General features: G+C 56.4%; 1 protein-coding gene across 1 annotated transcript in view; it reads left to right on the forward strand.

Annotated features, from left to right (window-relative positions):
* CUX1 (cut like homeobox 1) overlaps window positions 1-16,248 on the forward strand; it is a 281,274-nt gene extending 265,026 nt beyond the window's left edge. The window contains exons 15-23 of the mRNA XM_040614108.1: window positions 3,397-3,533; window positions 4,023-4,089; window positions 5,340-5,452; window positions 5,957-6,073; window positions 8,306-8,389; window positions 8,893-8,949; window positions 12,009-12,089; window positions 13,904-13,968; window positions 14,448-16,248. Of these exons, the coding sequence (XP_040470042.1) occupies window positions 3,397-3,533; window positions 4,023-4,089; window positions 5,340-5,452; window positions 5,957-6,073; window positions 8,306-8,389; window positions 8,893-8,949; window positions 12,009-12,089; window positions 13,904-13,968; window positions 14,448-14,508 (782 nt within the window). The 3' untranslated portion in view covers window positions 14,509-16,248. The remainder of the gene's footprint in view (window positions 1-3,396; window positions 3,534-4,022; window positions 4,090-5,339; window positions 5,453-5,956; window positions 6,074-8,305; window positions 8,390-8,892; window positions 8,950-12,008; window positions 12,090-13,903; window positions 13,969-14,447) is intronic.
* Window positions 16,249-20,907: the final 4,659 nt, after the last annotated feature.

Consider the following 20,907-nt stretch of genomic DNA (forward strand, 5'->3'; position numbering starts at 1 on the left):
TCAAGCCCGGGGTTCCCCGGGAGGATCGAGTTGCGGTGGTAGGGTACTAACCCAAGTTCAGGGGTTGGCAGCCAGAGGTCGGTGGCTGTGCTGGGGACTTGCTCCTTGCCCTGGGTTTGTCACAGGTGGTTTCCACCAAACTCCTGGGAGCCTGGAAACATTTTTCCATGACCGATGGCCAGCTCAGGTATTTAGGATCAGCGTCATGGGGAATTTGAATTAAGCAAACCCTGAACAAGGAGAGCTCACCCAACCAACCAGCTGCTATCTGGGGACTTGTCTAGTGCCCCATGCAAAACCCTACAGTCCCGCTCCCATCTGCTCTGCCACCTTCCCAAGGACTCCCAGGAAAGCAGAAGATCTTTTTCATTAAAACTCCAGTCTCAGCCTCTTGTTTTTCATGTATCAGACAAGGAAAAACCAGACCAGCCTGTGCCGAGCAGCACTGGAGCGTGGCACCAGGCAAGGCAGGTGGCCCCTGCCGGCGTTTGGTTGCCCAGTTTCTTCCCAAGGTGATGGCAATGTCAGGCCCAGTTTCTCCATTGCCTCAAAAGTCAGGGATGACAGAGTTTGAGGCTAAAGATACGTGGTTTCAAATCCCAGTTTCCCCAGGGCTTCACCTTCTTTGTCCCATTATCTTCTGCTGTACCTCTCGGTCTTCTGCAGCTTTTGAGGCATTTGCACATCTGAGGGGTCAGAGCAAGGGCCTTCCAGCACAGAAGCTTAAGAGAAGACAAAGGCAGATTTTCTTTTGCTCCATCTCAATGCTTGAACTGACCTGCCTTCCTGGGAGAGCCGTCCCCCCACTGCTGGAGGTGAAGAGGTGCTGGTAGAGAAGTGATGAGCTGGTGGGTGGCCACTGCCCCTTTGAAAAAAGAAAACTATGATTAAAAACCAAACCCATCACAAAGCAACTGTGACAGGAGATGCTGAAGGGGAGATGAGAGAGAAGCTCCGTGCACTTTGGTTGCTTTCAGTGTTAGACACAGTTCCAGTCTTTTCTGTTTTCATGGACGGTTTGTAGGAGCCTGGCCAGTGCCGAGGCAGTGAAACCCAAGGGAAGGAAGGATGCAGAAATCCAAGGGAAGGAAGGATGCAGAAACCCAAGGGAAGGAAGGATGCAGCTTTCTGTAAAACTGGGAGCCGTGTTTCTGCAGTGACCCTTCTCTCCTAACCAAACTGAAAAGCTCGGTCCATGTAACTTCAAAGCAAAAAAAAAAAATAATTTAAGAGAGAAACTCAGGAGCTGGTATCCGAGGCTCAGGTCTCCTTCAGCAGGGTGCCAAAGCTCAGTGCTGCAGAGGATTTTTGGGCAGGGTGGGGGGCAGGAGGACATGTCCTGCCCCAGCCAGCCCTCTGCTCTGCTCCCAGCATCAGCTCCCAGCAGCAGCATCAGGCCCTTCGCACGATGCTCAGGGCTGCCTTGTGCAGAATTGGGCCCCACAACCCATGTTTGGCTAGTAATAGCTTCCCAATTACATTTTAATGCAATTTAAAGAGATAGCCAATTAAATAATTAACCGTAGGGAAGAGGTTTTCTTCTTTCCAAATCTTGTTAATGCAAGTATTTTGCAGCAGGCCACCCATGTTTCGGGAGCAGGCAGCGATCCCCATTTCTTGAGAAACACTGACCTCCAGTGGGACTGCACCTTTATCACAGCTGCTCCTGGTGGCTCCTCAGCCTTTGATTTGGGACCTATAAAATGCAAATAGACAGGGGGGGAGGGGGGAAATATCAATCCACATGTCGCGTCTGAAGCATATGTGTCGCCTCCCTGTCCCTGCAGGCAGGCTTGGTCCCTTATCAATAACACTGGAATTGCATTTCTGACAAAAATGGGGAAAATTTGCACCTTGGCAAAGCTCCTGCTTCACGGGAAAGCTGGGCTGGCTTTGGGCATGGCTTCACTGGAGCCCCCATCGCTGCTGCTCTGAACCCAACCCTCCCAGCCAGACTCTGCAGGGCATCCAGCCCCATGCAAGAATCCCCCCTCCCGCCCCATGGCAGCCAATTTCAGGGTGCACGGGGCAGCTCCCATCCCAGCAGGACTGGAATTGAGCTGCACCCGTTGCACCACTCGTCTGAAGTCTTCAGAGAGGGTAGGAGGCCCTGCGGGTGCAACAGTCTGTCCTTGCTTCTCCCCCAGCGTGGCTGCTTCCCAGGCAGCCTTCGCATTTCTTGCTCCCTGGCTGTTGATAAATGAGGAATTTTTTTTGCCTTCCAGCCGTCTGGAATTTAGGGGAATAATTACAACGGGAATTATCAGGGAGGGACTGGAACAGCTGGGACCTGAGCTTTCACCCACCTGGAAATCCAGGCGCAGAGGGATGTATCCTGCATCCCTGCGGCGGAGGCTGGTGGTGCAAAACACAGGGTCTGAACCTTGATCTGAGCAGGTTTTTCAGCCAGGCAGAGGCCCAGGCATTGCTGGCAACAAGGGAGAAAGGTGAAAAAGCAGATCTGTGCTGCAGGACAGGGCTGCTGCTTGCTGATGCTCTGTGTTTCGGCGTGGATTTGCAAACGGAGCAAGGAGCTTGCCCTGCGGTGCTGGTCCTGTGCCTCTCGCTGGAGCTGTGTTTTGGCCCTGACGTGTCTCTCCGTTGCTTCACATCTGGGCTGGGGTTATACGAGGGGAACGGGAGGCTTTTGTTTTGCTCCTGGAGCATTCCAGCGAGCGCCTGTTGTGGTTTAGGGCGTGGGTTTTACTCGGAGCGGGGGGAAGCAACTGGAAAGAGGGCTCGTTTGTTGAAAATTGGCCGAGCAGGGATGCTGGAGGCTGCACAGCCTCACCCAGCACCTGGGGGCAGGATTGGTCCCACCTGAGCCCCTCCTGGGAGATGTCCTTCACCCCACTCCAACACCCACAGCAGCCATCTGCCCCGCACGTGCCTGTCCCAGTGCCCACAGCTGGGGACGTGCTGCCCAGAGCCGCCTCCATCACCCCTTTTCTGGGCAGACCAGGCCTGGGAATCAGTTTGTGGGCTCAGCTCCCCTCATTCCCCCCCAGGTCCCCCCACCATGCCCGGCTAGGGTGCTGCCAGGTACCCCCTGCAGCACCAAAAATACCTTGCTGATGCACTTGAAGCAGCCGCACGGGTGCAAGCAGCTGCCTGCTCGCAATTGCCTGTGGCACTGGGACGTGGCACGGGTCCTGCACTGGGACGGCAGCCCACCCTGAGGCATCACCAAGGTGGGCTGGACCCCTGCTCCCTTTCACCGGGAGCAGAGCAGCGCGGTTCTTCCTGCTGCCCCCAGAAATAAGGAGAAAAGGAGGCTGCTGCCTCTGGCTTGGCTTTGGTGCTCCAGGTGGGGGTTGCTCAGCTTTTCCATGTCCGCCTGGTGAAACCTGGGGGTTTGGGCCAGCCCTGGGTGATGGCCCCGGCTCTGTTTTCCAGTGCGCTGTGCGGAGCTGCAGATCCAGCTGACGGAGGCTGTGTCCACGCTGGCTGGCCAAAAGGAGCTCATCGCCAAGCTGGAGCACGACCTCAGCACCATCCAAGCCCTGTCCGCCGTGCACCGCCCGGATGCAGAGGTAACCCCGACCCACGGCGCTCGGCTCCCAGCAGTGGGCAGGGACCACTCAAGGTGGCCCTGGGGGCTGACTGTCACTGATGGGGGTCAACAGCAAGCATGGGAGTTGTTTTATCACCTCTTTTTTATTTTCTTTCCTATTTTTTTTTTCTTTTTGCCTTTTTCTTTCTTTCTCATGACTCACGTAGCACAGGGTCACATCATGCCCATGCACTGGGACAGTGCTGGTGTGGGAGGGAGTGGCAGTGGTGACATCCAGGGCCCATCCAGCCCTTCTCCTTCCCAGGAAAAGGATGTGATCTGAGGGTTGAACACCACCAGCCTCTCCCTGTTGTCTCAGCCTCGATCCTTGTGGAGTGCCTGTTTTGTACAACGCTTCCCACGAGGCTGTGGGTGCTGGGGTGGTAGCAAGATCCAGGAGGGGTTTGCTTTGACCAGGTGACTTTGGGTGGGTGGGAAGTGCTTAATCCCTTCTGCTTGCACTGCCCAGGGTGCGGCCATCCCCAGCCTGGAGAAGATCCCCGAGCCCATCAAGGAGGCCACGGCGCTGTTTTACGGTGGGTGCGAGGCAGGTGCGAAGCTGGAGCCGTGCGGGGAGCCAAGGTGCTGGTGGGGCCATCCTGGTGCCATGGGCGGGGATGGCAGCATGAGGATGCTCCTAAGCAGGCACAGACATCACCTGCTCCGTTTGTCCTTCACTGGGGCCGGTGATGGGTTTCCATCTGTGCCGAGTTTGCCAGTCCTCCAGCTGCTCCCAAGATGGTGCAGCAGGTACATGCCAGGCCCGGCTCTGTGCCGAGCTGGTGAAACCAGGCTGAACCAAACACCCTGTGCTTTAACTCCTGCTCTTGCCCCACCAAACCCCCTCCAGAGCCAGCGAGCTGAACATTTCCTTGACATTGGCTTGCTGCACCAAGGTCTGCAGGAGAAAATGAATCAAATAATGATGCTTGGCTCCTCTGGATGAAAACCCACTTCCTCTCCTTTTTTTTTTTTTTTTTTTGGGGGGGGGGGGGGTGGGTTGTTTTTTGTTTTGAAAGGGTTTGAAAACACACAATAAACAGTATCACGGCAACAGTCCCACCAAGCCAAAAAACCTGCAGCCACCCATCCTGCGCTATGAATAGCTCCTCTGTGCAGCCCATTGAGTCACAGCCTCAGGGACATATTTCTCCTTGGTCGTGGATGCCTCCCACTGCCAGAGATGCAGAGTTAGGAGGGATGGCCACAGCACACACCCCCCAGGCACCTGCAGAGCCCTGTCATGGGGGGCAGCCACGGGGGACACCCACAAAGTGGGGCTCCCGGGCACAGCAAGCTGGTGATGGCTGCAGGCGAGCAGCCCCTGCTTTGCTGGGCTGGCTGAAGGAGGAGAAAGTATGAAATGGAGGTGACTGTGGTGCAAGGAGGGGAAGGGGATGTGGATGGAGGGGACAGTGGTGGCACTGGGTCTTTTCTTAGGGCTACAGCTGCTGCAGAAATGACAGGGGGGGAAGAGTCTGGCAGGGGCTGGGAGGGTTGGGGTCATGGGAAGGCAGCAACAGGTTGCACCAAATAATGCAGTTGGTTTTCCCTGGGGAGTGAACCTCTCCATTCCCAGCACAAATCCCCCAAAATTTAAACAAAACAACAACAAAAAAGCATAAAACCTAGTCGGTGTTGCAATAGCTGTGCACAGGAGTGTATCTGCCTGGGTGCCCCTGAGGTCCCGCAGCATTGGAGGAGACACCTTGAGCAAGCCCCACTCGCTCTGCAGTGGGTGGGGGGCATCTGCCAGGTCATTTCTCATGCCAAGTGTTGTCCGCAGGTCACCCGCCGTCCCCTGGCACCTCATTCCCCGAGGGCCAGGTGGACTCGCTCCTCTCCATCATCTCCAGCCAGAGGGAACGCTTCCGGGCCAGGAACCAGGAGCTGGAGGGGGTACGTCGGGTGGGGAGGGCGGCTGGCGGGGGCTGCAGGGGCTGCAGTCTGGGGCTGGCTGCTTTAATGACCCCCAGGGAGTTCCTTAGCAGCACAACGCAGGCAGTGGCACTGCAAGCAAGAAAAAAATATATTCTGCTGTTAGCAGAACCAAAGCCTCCCCCAGCCCAGCGGTGGTGCTCCAGTTCAGGGGCACGGATTGTCCCGTGGTGGCCAAGTCTCAGCACAAAGCCACCCCCAGCCCCCTTGGCTGCCCCAACCCTTCTTCAACCACGGTGGGATCAGGTTCGTTAATGGTTCCAGACTGGGGGCCCTGTTCAGAGGCAGCTGGGGCAATGTTAATTTGGGAGCAATTTTAATTCAGAGCTGGGGGATTGAAAGCTGAGAGAGGAGTGAACCCTGGCTGGTTGCACCAACTCGACCCCCGCTTCTGCCTCGCACCCGGTTAGATCCCGGCCTCCCCCCGGCCTCGCTGCTAACAGCCCCCTTGCTCCCCACGTGCAGGAGAACCGCATGATGCAGCACACGGTGCATGCCCTGCAGAGCGAGCTGGACAACCTGAGAGCCGACAACATCAAGCTCTACGAGAAGATCAAGTTCCTGCAGAGCTACCCCGGCCGGGTGAGTGGTGGGCTGGGCTCACACGGACAGACCGACCCCCAACGCAGACCATTACCCTGGGTGTACAGAAGCGATGGGGAAATTGTACCCACATGCACCTTGCGTGAAAGTTAGAAAATGGGAGCTAACGGGGGTGAAAAAGGCTGCAGTGCTCTGTCTAGGGGGGCCACTGCCCAGCCTCGCTGCTGGGAGGGTAATTTTTAAATGTGCTGAAGGGCGTCCGATAACTTCGATGCCAGAAGCCCAGATTCCCACCCCAAAAGGGCTGCTACACACCCCTTGGATGCTCACTCTGGCAGCGTGATGCTCCAGCAGGCAAGTCATGGGTGCTCCTGCCCGACCGGGCAACAAGAGGTTAAATCAGGACCTGCAATAAATTCCTGCAGTTAGAGCCTGAGAAATAATTCATCCTGTCATACCTGTGCTCTGTCCCCACCACCCTGGATTTCTTGTGGCAAGCAGAGCGAGCTGCTCAGCTTCCCGCTGCCCTGGGCAGCCAGGGCCTGTCCCCAGCAGAGCAGAAACCAGCCCAAAACCACCCCAGTCATCCCAGTAACGCCAAGAGGAGGCTGGGGAGGGGGGGGCAGACTTTGCTATAACCTGCTCGGTTCATGCTGTGCCCCTCAGGGGTTTCATCCCTGGGAATCCCTGGCGGGTTTGCAAGTGTGTCAGACTGCTGCACGGGGAGCTTTTGATTGCAACCACCTCCTTGGTCAGAGCTGGGCTACCGTGACCTCCAGCTTTCCTTGGAAATGCAAAAATGACAATAACAGGGGGTGGGACGTTGGTTCAAATGCCAGCTCCACACCGTGCCTGCTGCCTGCCCTGCCACCCTCCCCCAAAGCTGCTGCCTTTCTGCACTGGCTGGACTGAGGCCATTTCATCAATGGGTATTTTAATAGCATTTGGGGATGGGAAACTCCTACAGCCGTGAAGGACCTTATTTGGTTCTTTTATTTATGTCTCAGTGATGACGCTGGGTCAGCCCCTCTGACATTTTTGCCCGTTTCTCCCGCGGAAGATCATATCCATGTTTATCTGCTGCCACAAGGCAACCCCTGAATGCCATTCACATGATCTAAAGAGCAAAAGCCTTCGACACAGCAGCACGGGGGATTGCATAATTCACCACCTAATCAGGCATGTGACACGTTAAAAATAATCATCAAAGATCATTCAATAAGGCCAGGCTATAGTGAATTCATCGCCCCTAAATTGGGAGCTGGTCTCATCGCTGGCTTCTAACTGCGTGGTGACCTGTGGATCGTATTGCGGTGCGTAAGGGCATATTTGCTAAAGGTCTGCGTGCAGCGGGGTTTACCCGTGGTGAAAGAGCCACCGGCCATCGTGTTATGCCAGGCAGGACAAGCAGCAGCAGGTCCAAAAAGACCTTGGTAAATGTCAGCGTCACGGTGCTGGGGGAGAGATGGGCTAGCACCAGAGCCCCTGAGCAGGGACGTGCAGCCCGGGGAGCTGGGAGCCAGGGCTCGTGCCAGACTGTGACCATGCCTGGTGTCGTTTCCAGGCTGGTTTTGGGTAGGAACGGTGTGGAATCTGCAGTTCTCATGACCTGCAGAGGTAGCGTCAGCAGAACGAGGAGCAGGGATGCGCAGGCTGCAGGAGCATCCTTGGGGCTTGCTGCTGCCGTTCCTCCTCTGAGGCTGGGCAAGGGGAACCTCTGTCCCAGGAGAAGTTTAAAACCCAGCCTGTCTGAGCCGACCTAAATCTTTCACTTCTGTCAAGGAGTTTTCATTTTCCTTGTTCTTTGCCCAGCTCATAACAGCTGTATTAAACAACCATTTCCTCCCCCTAAACCACCGTGTCCCTCCTACCCGCTGGCCCAGCAGCAAAGGAATTCAGAGTGGGGTTTGCACTAGCCCCAGTGGTTCCAGGTGAGCACTCTGGGGTGACACAGGTGACCATTATTTCATGGAAATGGTGAAAAATAGGGAGACACAGGTGGAGTCCCCGTGGAAGAAAGGAATTTGTTAAATGGTCCCGTTGTGATGCTCCTTTGTGAAGGGGAGAGATGCTGCCGGTCCTGTGGGGGAGCTCTGGGCTGTGCTGCTCCACGCTTTGGGGGTCAATTCTTCCAAATGAGGAGCTCAGGGGCGGGGGGGGGGGGGGCTCTGGCCCTGTGCTGGGTGTCCGTACACCGCTTGCAGCAGGCAGGATAGGTGCAGGCAGCTCCACGAGCACCCGCTGGGTCTCACCCTGCCTTTGCTCCCACAGGGCGGCAGCAGGGACGACACGGAGCAGCGCTACTCCTCCCAGTACGAAGAGCGCCTGGACCCCTTCTCCTCCTTCAGCAGGAAGGTACAAAAAGCCCCCAGCACCCTCCCTGTGCATCAGCCCCTCTTTCTGCCGTGGGATCGCTACCTCCTGCAGCCGGGCTGGGACTCTGCCGGCACTGCTTCGGCATCCGAGCACGGCTTTGCCCAGCTCAGGAAGCAAAAAAGGCTTTGCCACGCGCCGCGGGCGCCGAGCAGGTCGTTTTGCTCAGTTCTGGTTTTGCTCGCAGCAAGGTGGACCAGGCGTGTTGAAGGGAAGGAGCAGCCAGAAAATGAAACCTCTCAGGGAGATTATTTCATTGCCTGGATGAAATCCAGAGGACAGCACTCTAGAAAACAAAGCGCACTCAAATGCCATTCGCTTTAAAAAATTAAAAGAAAAAGTCATTCTGCCCACACGATGTCTCCTGTGGCTGTGTGTGCGGGGGAGTGGGAGCATCTGAGGGCACAGAGCTCCTTCCCTGATTTGCAAACCCCAAATCAGCCCTCTGAGCCTCAAAATCAGCTTCTTGTACCGTTTACTTGCAGGAACGCCAGCGCAAGTACCTGAGCCTCAGTCCCTGGGATAAAGCCACGCTGAGCATGGTGAGTGGGCTGCCCCCGCCATGCCGAGTGGGTGGCAAGAGGATTATAGCCCAGTGCCCACGCAGGGGATGCTGCTGCCGGGCTTGGCCCCGGGTGGGGGGCAGACCCCATCCCTGCTCCCCCGGGCAGAGGGGCAGACCATGCTGGGGCCGTACTGGGGCTTGGCTTAGGAGAAACCACTTTCCACCCTTGCTTTTTCCTTCCCCATTCCCCGACTCCCTCCCACAGTGTTCCCAGGGGGTCCTGGCGAGAGCGGGTGACCCAGCCAGCAATGCCACAGCCCAGGCCACTGCGGTGTCAGGGTGTGACCCAGGAGCTCGGGGACAGTGTGTGTCTCAGAGCATTGCCATGAACCACTGTGTCCCCCAGGCCGTGCCCACAGCTTCCCGGGGCAATGCTGGGAGCGGGATGCGAAGGGCTGCGGGAAGCACCTCTCCTCTCATTTGTACAGGGCTGGGGGGCTCAGCACTGCACCCCCAGCCCAGGGCTGGCCTGGGGGTGAAGCCAGGTTGCACACAGCATGCAGTTTGGGTCAGCTCAGCCTGGCTCCTCACAGGAGACTCACCCAGAGAGCCCCAGCAGCCTGCGCAGCTGGGGAGTGGTGTGTGACGGGCTGCAGAGGGTCCCGTGCTCCTGGGCGATGCTCTGCCTCACACAGCCCAGCATCCTCAGGCACACAGTGGTTCCTTATCACGTTTTCCAGGAAAACCTCTTCCCAGGCCCTGACCCTTGGTGCTCTGGTTCTTCCTTCCAAAAAAGCATCAGGGAAAATACTGGGGAGCTGCCAATGTCTGCAGCAGCAGAGGGTCCTCACCTGAGCCGCGGCGAGCGGGTGGGCTGCTGCTGCCACCGCGGGTTTTGGCTGCCATCTCTTAGGAGCGAATGCTACTTTTTGAGCTAAAAATGTGATTATTGAGAAGCTCTGACTTCTGTTTGAATTTGTGACATTAGCAGCAGGATCAGGAGCAGGTTTGGGCTGAGTTAACCCCCGGCTATCCAGCGCAACAGAGGTTAATGTGGGACCGCTGGTCTACAACAGCCACGGAATGCAGAAATATCTTGTAATAAAGGCAAAGTTGTCATTTGCATAAAAACCAAGCAAATGCCAACATGAATATGGATTGGGTGGCGTGCCAGCACCACGGAGAATTAATGAAAGGCATTTACAAAAAAACTGACTTAGGGGAGTTATTCCTTGGGAATATTTAAGAACATAATCTTGTTTGTTACAGCAGCCTCCGCTGTGGCCATGAATAGCAAAGAAGATTTCAGCCCAGGATTGCTTTGGTGGGAGATCTGTGGGTTTTAATGCCAGCTTCGGAAAGCCCGCGTGGTGGTTGGGGAATGTGCTTATGTCCATAATGAATCCCTAGCTTTTACAGCGGGAATAAAAAGTTGCTGTGTAGGAAGGTAGGATCTGTCCTTCATAAAGCTGCTTTTCTAGGCTGTGGTTACTCCTGACTGGCTCTTTTGAAGGGGTGGACACGAAGGTTTTCCCGTTGGGACCCCAGTGTCGTGGGCCAGAAGAGCTCGGACATCACCAGAGTCCGGCTGCTGTGTGGTGGCCTCTCCAAAATGAGGGGCTGGAGCATGACCCTGCCCGGCCCCGCAGGGTTTCTAGACCCCGGGGAGCTTGGACATCTCTGCAGGCTGGCAAAGGTGGAGGGTAAACCAATGGGTAAACCTGTAGACCAGGTTTAGTGAGGTTTCGAAGATACCCAAGGAATGTCCACATTTCTGGTTGCTCTCCAAAATCCCCCAGGGCAATGTCCACCTGGCAGTCCCTACTCTGGGACTTTGCTTTGCTTTAGCCCTGGCAGTGCTGTGTGCCTTCCCGAGGGCCACTGATGCTCCTCTACCTCGTGGCCTCCCACAGCGGTACCCAGCCGTGCTGGGGACCGGCCGCAGAAGGAGGCAGCACATACATGCCCGAGAGCTGTACTCATGGCTGAGCAAGGGGGGGGTGAAGACCTTCCCTAACAGTGACAAGTAGGAAGGGCAGCAGGACAAGCTGTGGGACCCCAGGGATCTGCCCGGATCACACCAGCCTGTTAGCGGGGAGAGCAGCTAGTGGTCTGGCACACAGCTCCCCTAAAATCCTAGCCCAGCAGTGACCAGCAGCCGTGAGAGCTCACATTTTCCAAGGTGCTCAGCCACCAGTGCAGCCTGGCAGGGGGTGTGCACGGCTCTCAGCCAGCACAAAGCCTCGCCGCTGCCAGAGCTGGGGGCTCCACGCTGTACCAAGCCTTTAATCCCACTTTATCGGCTCTTTGCTGCCAGTGGGTCCAGAGCCACGGCACGGGACTGTGGTGGCTTTAGGCTGAGCTGGCTGGAGGTTCGCAGGGATGCCGGGGCTGGAGGAACGTACAAACCCCAGGGTGCAGAGCAGTCACCCCTAAAACGTGCCAGGGCACTGGAGAAGCTGCCCCATCGCTGTGGGTCTGGCTACAAAATCGCCCTCTGAAGTCATTCCTGGGGTCCCACACCAGAGCTGGGGTGCAGGCAGGGCTGCGCACCGCGGCCAGCCTTCGGGAATAGCGGCACAGCGTTTGCTCGGCTGCCCTGCCGTGGAGGCGGCGAGGGGATGCTGCAAGTCGCAAGTTCTTTGAGCTCATGAATTAAAAATACGAGAGACTTAATTACTGCCGGGGTTTCTCTCCAGAGCGATGCTGAGCTGCAGGCAAGCACTGAGTCAGGGCTGGTGCCACGGGAGCAGGTAGAGCAGGTGGAGAAAGCTGGGGTAAAGGTGGCCGAATATGACCCCCCGAGAGAGTATTTTTGGGGAAATACCACTGTTCACAGCCCTGAATTCACCTCGATTTGGGCAATTTTGGGCTGAGAGTACAGGCACTTGTGGCAGCCACTTGAGGGAAAGCGGCCGCTCGGAGGTGGGCACGGATGGGTGGCAAAGCATCTCTCCTTGCCTATATGTTTATGTAGGGTCTAGCAGAAACAGGGCCCCGGTCTTGTCCAGGGTCTCTCCGAGCCTGTGCACGGGGACGGCTGGTTTCCACTGACCCACATTAAAATGGGTTTTTTCCGTTCTGCTCTTGCTGCAGGGGCGGCTCATCCTGTCCAACAAGACAGCTCGCACTGTTGCCTTCTTCTACACCCTGTTCCTGCATTGCCTCGTCTTCCTGGTAAGTACACGGGCCGTGGGGGGGTGGGCACCCCAGTAAAATGGCAGCAAGCATCCCCTCCAGGGGGAATTTTTGCTTTTTGAAGATATTGCCCCAAGCGAGTGCGTTACAGCTGATGTATCACTGGCTCTGGAGGCACGGTGCAGCATGGCTCAGCAGGGACACGTACATGCCAGCGGATATCCCCCTGGGCTTCAAGGGGTGGGAACGGCCACCTTCACGTGGGCACAGGCTTGCCCAAGGGCAAGACCTGGAAGCCATCTGTGTCTTCATGGCATGCCTGGAAACAGCCGTGGGGCCCTGGTGCCACCGTGCTGGGAGCTCACACAGGGTTTAGCACATTTGCATGCAGGTCTCGTTCGCCATCCCTGCACACAGGTAAGGAAGCACTCCGCTCATCAGGCAGCAAAATTTTGATTCATTATTATGAAGCTCATACCGTAAGCAATTTTAGGAATAAAATACATCTCCACAATGCCAGCTTCTAGATCGTGTGCATTCCACCTCCCTATTTCTGGGTACATCCCTTAACCTCCTGCACGGTGGAGCATTTGCTGCCTCTCCAGGTGATGAGCTCTGGTTCTGCCCATGTTTCTTACTTGCCCTGTGGCTCTGATTTTCTCTAGTTTTCAAATTTCCACAACTGCACATTAGGGTTGGAAGTAAAGAAGTGGAGGTCTGGTTAGGAACAGAGGCTTGAGCCAGCTCAAATGTCCTGGGAGTCAGTTGTGGTACAAACTCCTCCTGTATCCTTGGGTGGTTTCTGGGAGTTTATTTATCACTTCAGGGGAAAAAAAAAAACAAAACCACAAGCAAATCATCAATAATTAAATGATGAAACAAGATGAAAGACAATTCAGAACAATATTTCTATCCTGATCTTCTCAAAGTAAAACTGACTTTGTGTTATTTTGGTGAGGAAAGGAGCGAAGAAAATAAAAAGTTAAACATCATTAAACTTTAAAGCTCTAACCTAAAAAAAAAGTAAAATTAATAAATATTACATAGCTGGAATGATCTTATTTCATCCAGACACAAAAGGGCCTGAAATCCAGCACCCAGTGCTGCCTGGGCTGGGCACACACCGTGTCCAAGGGGGGAACGGACAAACACCCGGCTCCATCCCCATGGTGGGGGCAACATCTTTGCCGCTAATCCCAGGAGACAGCACAGCCTTCACCCCTCCCTGACCGCTGCCTTCTGCCTGTTGTAATTTCAACCTAACCCTAATTTGGAGGCCAGCTGATGGGTGTTTGTGGAGTTAAGAGTATTGCCCTGGTGATAACGGCTTACAGAACTCCAGGGCTTGATTGCACCCTCTTTCCAAAACCCACCGCTGCCTCCCTGCCTCCTTGGACCACAGGACCACATGGAAACCTGGTGGCATGAAGGGAAAAAGGAACCAAACCAAGCAGTGACCTTCCTTCAGCCTGTTCCAAACCCACATCTCCATCCCTGCGCAGCCTGGAGGGCACCCACCTTACCCCAAACCACCGCAGCGCTGCCCCAGAAAAATAACCCACTGGAAAAGGTCACCCTGACCGTCCCCAGGGCAGCCCCCTGAAGCACAGGCTGGGTTTCTCCGTGCTGGTGATCCAAGGCTGCAAACCCAGCTTTACCCAGAGCATCGCTTTCGGTCTCTGCTTGACGCACAAAAACCACAGGCACTTGCAAGATGCTGCGGCAGAGACTTTGCTGGTGGCGGCAGGGATGGGGTGGCAGGGACACGGGACGGCCCAGCGGTGACACAGGCAGTGAGGGCAGGCAGAGGTGGGCAGGTGAAAGCAGGGCTGACTGTATTTCGTACTTTGCAGGTGCTCTACAAAACGGCCTGGAGCGAGAGCGTGGGGAGGGACTGTGCTGCCTACTGCGCTAAGAAGTGGGTGTGAGGGCGCGCTGGGGCAGCCTGGCCCCGGGGGTCGGGAGCATCGTCTGCCTGGGTTTGGTGGGCAGAGCGTGGTGGTTTGCAGCAGATTTTTGGGCACTGCTCGGTGCACCTCTGTCCTGGAAAATGAGGGGGGTTATTTGGGTTTTAAACCCTTAATCCGGTGAGGATGGGAGGGAGGAAAAACACATGGGGCAGGGCAACTGCCTGTCTTCAGTCATGTGTTTTCCAAATCTCTTCCCGTGAGCAGTTCTTGCCCGGCAAGGAAGCCTGCTAAAGCCAGGCATGAGCCAGGATCAGGCCCATGCCTTGACTCCGCTGCCCTGAGCAGCTCCCCGGCGCTGCTGCCCGTGGCTGGAGGAAAGCGTGGGGTAACGATGGCAGCCAGCGCTCAGAAACAGCGCGGATCCAGCTCAGCCATCGAAGCGCTTTAGACCTTGCTGCAAATTAATGTGCCTGTGCTCTTTCCCCAGGTACGCCGACCACGTCCACAAGTTCCACGAGAACGGGGACGCGGGCGACATGTGGCAGTGACGGCTGGATGCAGCCCCGCTGGCACCGGCTCCCCTTCCATCCCACCGCAGGATCTGTCCCTCTGTCCCTTCATGCCCTGCCAGCTGCTTCACTATAGCTTTGCTTTCTGCTTTGTAGGATGGAGGCAGTTATCACCCCCACCCCCCCCCCCGCTCCCACCCTTGGAAATCAGAAGCCTCAACTAACAGTCATTTTGCAGGACACGGTGTTCCAGCCCTCCCTCCCTCCCCGGAGGAGGCTGCAGCAGTGTCCGTGTCCTGATGTCCCAGAGAGTTCAGTCTTTACCAAAATACACGGAAAAAGCAGGATAAGAGGTACTTCTCTCGGATGCAACCTCTTTCCGTCCTGTTCCAAGTCCAGTGCAACACTAGGTGGACTAAATTTAGCCAAGAACAGGGGGAAAACCCGATCTCCTGAACTTACATTTTCAAGCATCGTGATATTTGAAAATTCCTATTTTGCTCTGGTTTGTTGAATTATCAGAAGGCAAGCAGTCCTGCCGGGCTCTGACAGAGCAAGCGAGGCAGCAGCAGGTAACAATCAGTCATCCCCGAAGATGGGGTTGCTCTCGCTGCCTCTTGAGTCAAGTGAAGCGGCTGCTCAGCCCTGTGCTTCCCCTGAAGGGTGGGTGACCTGGGACCTTCAGCAGCATCTCTCACTGCACTGCTGGGTACCACAAATGCTCTTCTGCATCTCCAGTAACGAGCTGGAGCCCTTGGCTTGAAAACAGCCCAGCTAGTTAGGACTTAAGGGGCATGAAGGGAAGAGTTGCAGGTCAGGATGCTCCAGACTCTCCTGGCTGAGATGTTTCTGCTGAGCTTTGGTTGCCCTTCTGGGTGCACCGGTTTCACCTAATCCCAGGTGGTACCTGCCTCGTATGGGGCTTTACTTGTCCTGTAGCTGATCTGCTCAACCTCTGACCCTTGTAGGAAACCACAAGTCGAATCAAGCAATTGCTGGTGACGGGTTTGCTGGGCAATGAATGGTGGGATGCTAATTTGGGTTGATTGGGGGAGACAGAGGTGATAGGAGAGGCTCTGATTAAAAAGGGCAGATCCCAGCACCCCCAATTCCTGCCTCAGCTCACTGCGACCACATGGTGCAGGAAGATATTAGCTTGTTAGCGTGGTCCTCAATTAAAATTCCCCTCCAAAGAAAGGAGAATAGTGTTGCTTCCAATTAATATTTCATTGCAGATTCAGATCTATTCACATTCACGCTGCTGGGAAGCCGGGGCCTCTAATGGAGCATGCAGGCAGCGATAGGCTTCACATCTGCCACAGGCAGCCCAGGTTTATTTATAGGAGCTGTGGCCCACGGCAAAATGTAAAATACTCGTAAACTGAGGGGAAGGATAAAGCCTGAGGGACCGACCTGCACCTGTCCCACTTGGCTTGGGGTAAACTGAGCCCGTCCGGAAAGGAGACACACGCGGGGCGAGATGCCAGCAAGGGGGGGGATGCTGCCGTATGCCGGGGACCTCTTCATAAACTAATCAACTTCAGATGTGGAGGAGATGAGCTTTTGCTGTCCGAAATCAGTAGCTCGGAAACGTGATCTGGGACGCTTGTTGAGGCTTTGTTGGGAAGGTTAAATTTGCTTTTTTTAGAAGCTGTATGTGGTGTTCTTGGAATTGCAAAACTTCTGCAGCTATTCACACTTGTACTCTTCATAAATGACTTAAAATAGATGTTGAGTTCTGCAGGACAAGCGATAAAATAAACTTAGACATGCATTGGCTGGGTTGCTTTTGTGCTTTGCTTTTTTTTTTTTTTTTCACTTTTGATATTAAACAACTGAGAAATGTCCTGCTGGAGTCCAAGGGCAGTGTGTGCAGCTAATTTTAGAAACCCATTACAGCAGCTACAGGCAGTGATGTCTCGCAGCGCCGGGAAAGGCAGGACCTCTGTCCCTGTGTGCTGGAGCCGTTGTCCCGGCTCCCGGTGAGCGCTGGCATCCCATGGGCCAGGGGAAACGCTCCCAGCACAGGAGGGACCACGGGAGCAGAGGGGCTTGAGCCCAGGCAGCCTCCAAGCCCGGAGCTGTTCTGTCTATCCCCTGGCTAATTTGGGGGGAGCTGATCATGATCCCCTGCTTTTTTATCTCCCTGTTTCCTTGTTTCTCCAGCCCCAGGGGACCCCGGCACCCCTGGCTGGCAGGGCTGGGCTGCCTTGCGGGCTCTGACCCTGGGGTTTAGCCCCAGCTTCCTTCAGCCGAGCCCAGCAGGTGCTGGGGGGCTGGGGAGAGCCAAGACACACACCCCCCCGCTGCAAGGGGCCGGAGGGCAGAGGACTGGGGTGGGGGTTTTGCAGCCCCTGGGGATGCCCAGGTCTTGCTGGTCCTGGAGCTGCCAGGTTTTGTCCCTCGGGCAGAGCTGTCACCTCCTTCCACACAAAATAAAAATTACAACTGTGCTGGTTTGTCCCCAAATCACCCCTGAGAAGGGCAGGGGTTAGATGTAGGGGGCTGTTTTCTAATCTCACTGTTTTGCGGCTTCCAGTAACTCCTACGGCCGTGGCACGGACCCGCATCTCCTCACCTTCCCCCAGCACCAGCCACCGGCGAGGGGCTGCGCACACCCCGGCATCGCAGTGAGCACCAGCAGCGCTCGGGGTAATGCTCGTCCCAGCCCCGGCGATGTCAGGGCAGCGAGGGGACGCCTGGGTGTCCCAGACAGCAGACAACTGCTGCTCCCGAGCGTCCAGCTCCGGCTGCCAAAACCCTCTGACCGGAGGCAGGGAAAGCCCGAACCGGGGAGGGCTCTGGGGTCACTGCCTGCCCGCGGCTGCCCGGCACCTCGGCCAAGTTTTCGGAGCCGCTTTCTAGAGACGTGCTGGAGGCAAAGGGCTGGGGCAGAGCTGGGGGGCTGCAGGGCTCTGGGGGGAGCCTCGTCCCTCCGGGCAGAGCAGCGTGGGCTCGAACAGCCAGCGAGATGCTCGTGTGTAGCACCAAACAAAAAATTGCAATTTTGGTGGCTAGGAAGATGCCCTAGGGCTGTCCTTGGGTGGCTGGGCACGGGGAGATGTCTCCTGTGGCCCCCAACACCTCGTGGCACCTCTGGCCAAGTTCGGCAAGGCAGGACACAGCACAGCGCTGCTGGCAACCCAGTGCCCAGACCCCCTTCCACTCCAAAAAACGAAGCGGGGGTCAATTAAAGGAAGCAGGAGCCCCAAACTCAGGCAAGAGCTACAGTTAGGGGCTTTGCCATGGGCAGGAGAAGCAGCCCCGTGCCCAACGGGGAGCAGGAGCAGGGCTGTCCTCGCTGTCCCGGGGTGTGCGGGGGTCGGGGTGCCACACCGCACCCTGCCTGGCCCACTGCCGGTTACTCAGGTGTCACCGGCCGCGCTGGGCGACCTTTTGGGGACACCCTCGGTTCTCCTTAAGGTTGGGCGAGGAGAGAAACAGCGACAGGGCGGCATCCCCCGCACCGTTCCGGAATGCCGTGCCCCATGTGCAGGAGCCCCCGGCGGCAGTGGTGGCCCCCGCAGCACGTGCGCAGGCTGGGGCTGATTCAGCACGAGAAGGGACGAGGTGTCCAACCGTGGCAGCGGCGCGATGGCAGCAGCCAGCGGTGGATGCACCGACACCTCTGCGCGGGCCTTGGCGCTCCTTCGTGCACAGCGCGGGGGCAGGTATTGCATCGCATCTCCCCGCTGCTGTGCTCGAGCAGCTTCCCTGCAGCTCCCTGGGCACACCTATAGACCCACACCGCTACATACGCATGTGCCTATAGACCTGCAGCCCTATAGACACACAGCCATAGAGTCGGGCACCCACCCTGAGCCCCAGCACCCCCTGAGCCCCACTTTCAGCCAGGTTCGGAGGGCAGCCCCAAAGCACCCGCAGCCTGGTCCTTGCTGGGCTCCTGCCTCTTTTAAGAGGCAGGGAGGGGAGATGGGGAGGGATTTTTTGCTAATTTGATTTGAAAACCCATTTTATCCCTGAGTGACTTGAAAGAAAAGGATTTCTGCGACCCCTTGCTCTCCCTCGCTGTTTTAAATTTGATTATGGGAAACAATTTTAATTAGTATTGACAGATATTCAGAAAAATAATTACGGGAAAACCTGTGCTTTTTATATCCATTTAACCTGCGAATCTTCCATCCCATCTGAGACCCAGGCTGAATTTCGGGGGGTGATGGTGGGTTATATAGTAGTAAAAGGCTCCTGGGGAAGCCCGGCTGGCTAATGAGATAACAGGCTGCTCACATCTGGGTCACAAGTTCAGTTTTTGCCGCAGGCAAAGGAGACAGGAGAGAAATCACTGCCAGGATGCGGCCGATCTGTCCTGATCCTCGGCTGCGGCGCACACCCCATCTGCGCCCTGGGCAGGGGGCCCAGCACAGCCCCAGCCCCACACCGTGCCCCCCGTGCAGGGGATGCTGAATGCCCCGGCAGCCCAGTTAGCACATGGAGGAGCGGGGCCATGGGCGGTGTTTGCAGCTCAAGCCACAGCAGCAATTATTGGGCTGCTAGAAGAAAAAATAATATCGTTTTTTTCAAAAAGCCTCCGGCCAGGCACCTCATCCCTCCAGTCCGGATCCTGCTGGCAACGGGTCTCCGGAGCCAGTAACAAGCAGGCAGCAAACGTGTTTGCTCCTGCTCTGCAAATGGAAAAGCGAGATCGATAGGGTCTGAGCGGAGCTGAATGAAGCGGAGCCAGCGCCTGGCGCGCAGGATGCGAGTGAGACTCCCCCGCCAGCAGGAAAGGAGCTTTGCAAACACAAACACACGCAGAGCCAGCGCCGGGAGAAACGCGCCCGGTGCTGTGGGTTATTTTAAGTTCAGGGTGTACCCAGTAAATGCAGCAGATAAACAGATCGCTGGGCTGGGAGCTCGCAGGGTCTGTCGCACTGGGTCAGTGCATGGAGGCAGCCCAGATAGAAAATAAGATATAATGGGTTTGGCTATCTGGAGGCAGGAGCCTGACCAGCCTGGCCATAGGGATCGATTGGTATTTATTTTTGGAAGAGCGGCTCTAATTATCCTCTGTAAGCAGGCAGGGAAATGGTGGTGGCTTTCCACCGCCTGATGCCTTTAAATCAAGGCTGAACATCTGTCTGGAAGACATGCTCTGGTTCAGCCGGGAGTTACGGCCACGCGGCAGGAATTATCGGCCAAGGGCACATGGCCCCCCGCATGGCGCAGGGCGGACAGCACGGCTTTATGAGCGATGAGCCATCATCCCTCTCATTTCTTTCCGAATAGATGGAGCAGCCAGGGCTGCTGGGTTTAGGCAGCTCGTTTTAAAATCCCGAGCAGGGTTTGACTGCTGGGCACTCCCTCGGCCACGGTGCGTTGGTCATGAAGCTCTTCCCACATGGCCACCCCCGGCTGGGACAGCCGGTGGAGGGACATGGGGGCACGTGGGAGTCACAGCGGGGTTGTCTCGATGCTGAAATGGCAGCAGTGGGGTGGCACCGTGCCGTGTCGCAGCAGAGCTGGGCATCACTGCTGCGAGCCCCTATGATGCTATGGGAGCCCCGAGAACCCTGTTAATAGGGGAGCGGTGTTATGAAGCCGGGTGTGGGGCAAGGAGGGCAAAAGCAAAGCAGGATCCTCCGCATGGCCGTGCTGGAAGGTGCCGGCTGGTAATAACTGTTTTATTGCTTCCTGTTGTGTTAGACATCTGATGGCAAGCCAGGGCCGAAAGCTGGTGCAGCATATGGAGCAGCCCCCCCGTCCTCCCCCTCCGCCTTATTTACAGAGTCTCCCTGGAGATGGGCCTCGCAGGCTTTTCCAGCTCGGAGTGGAAGCGGAAAAATATTTACCTCGCTCCCCCCCCCCCCCCCCCCCAAAGTCTGTTCTCATTAAGGCAGGAAAACGTAAACGAGACACAGAAGGTGGAAATGCTGCGCTGCCACGGCGAGCACCAGGGGAGCGACGGGGATGGGGATGTCAAAGGGGCCATGGGCAAGGACCCTCCCCAGGGGTCCCTGCTCCCTGCAAGGACCTTAGCCTGTGCCAGGGGCTCCACCAAACCCAGCCCTTCACTTTCCAACCCTGCCTTCAGGGGGAGGCGCTGGGGGTGGCACAAGGACACTTCGGTGTCCCGCCGCCCCCGTTGCAGCCGCAGCCCCATGGGGATTTGCAGAGCCCTTCCTGGTATGGCTTCATCCTAGGGGTGCCCCAGGGTGGGGGTCCTGGGGCAGTGCCCACCTCCAGGCTTTGCTTTGGCAGCCCAACAGTTTGCAAAGTGGGCATGGAAAGGTTGCACCTCCAAAATCCCCTGGGTTTTGCTTTTATTCCTTAATTATGGGGGTTTTAACATTGACCAGCACAGGACAGATGCCCGCGAGCTGCCAACCCTCCAACATGCTGGTGTGAAGGTCTCCCACCAGCACCAGCATTGCAATGGGAAAAAGAAAAAAAAAAAAAAAGAAAAAAAAAAAAGGAAGG

The sequence above is a fragment of the Falco naumanni genome, chromosome 1, assembly GCF_017639655.2.
Source record: "Falco naumanni isolate bFalNau1 chromosome 1, bFalNau1.pat, whole genome shotgun sequence".
NCBI lineage: Eukaryota > Metazoa > Chordata > Aves > Falconiformes > Falconidae > Falco > Falco naumanni.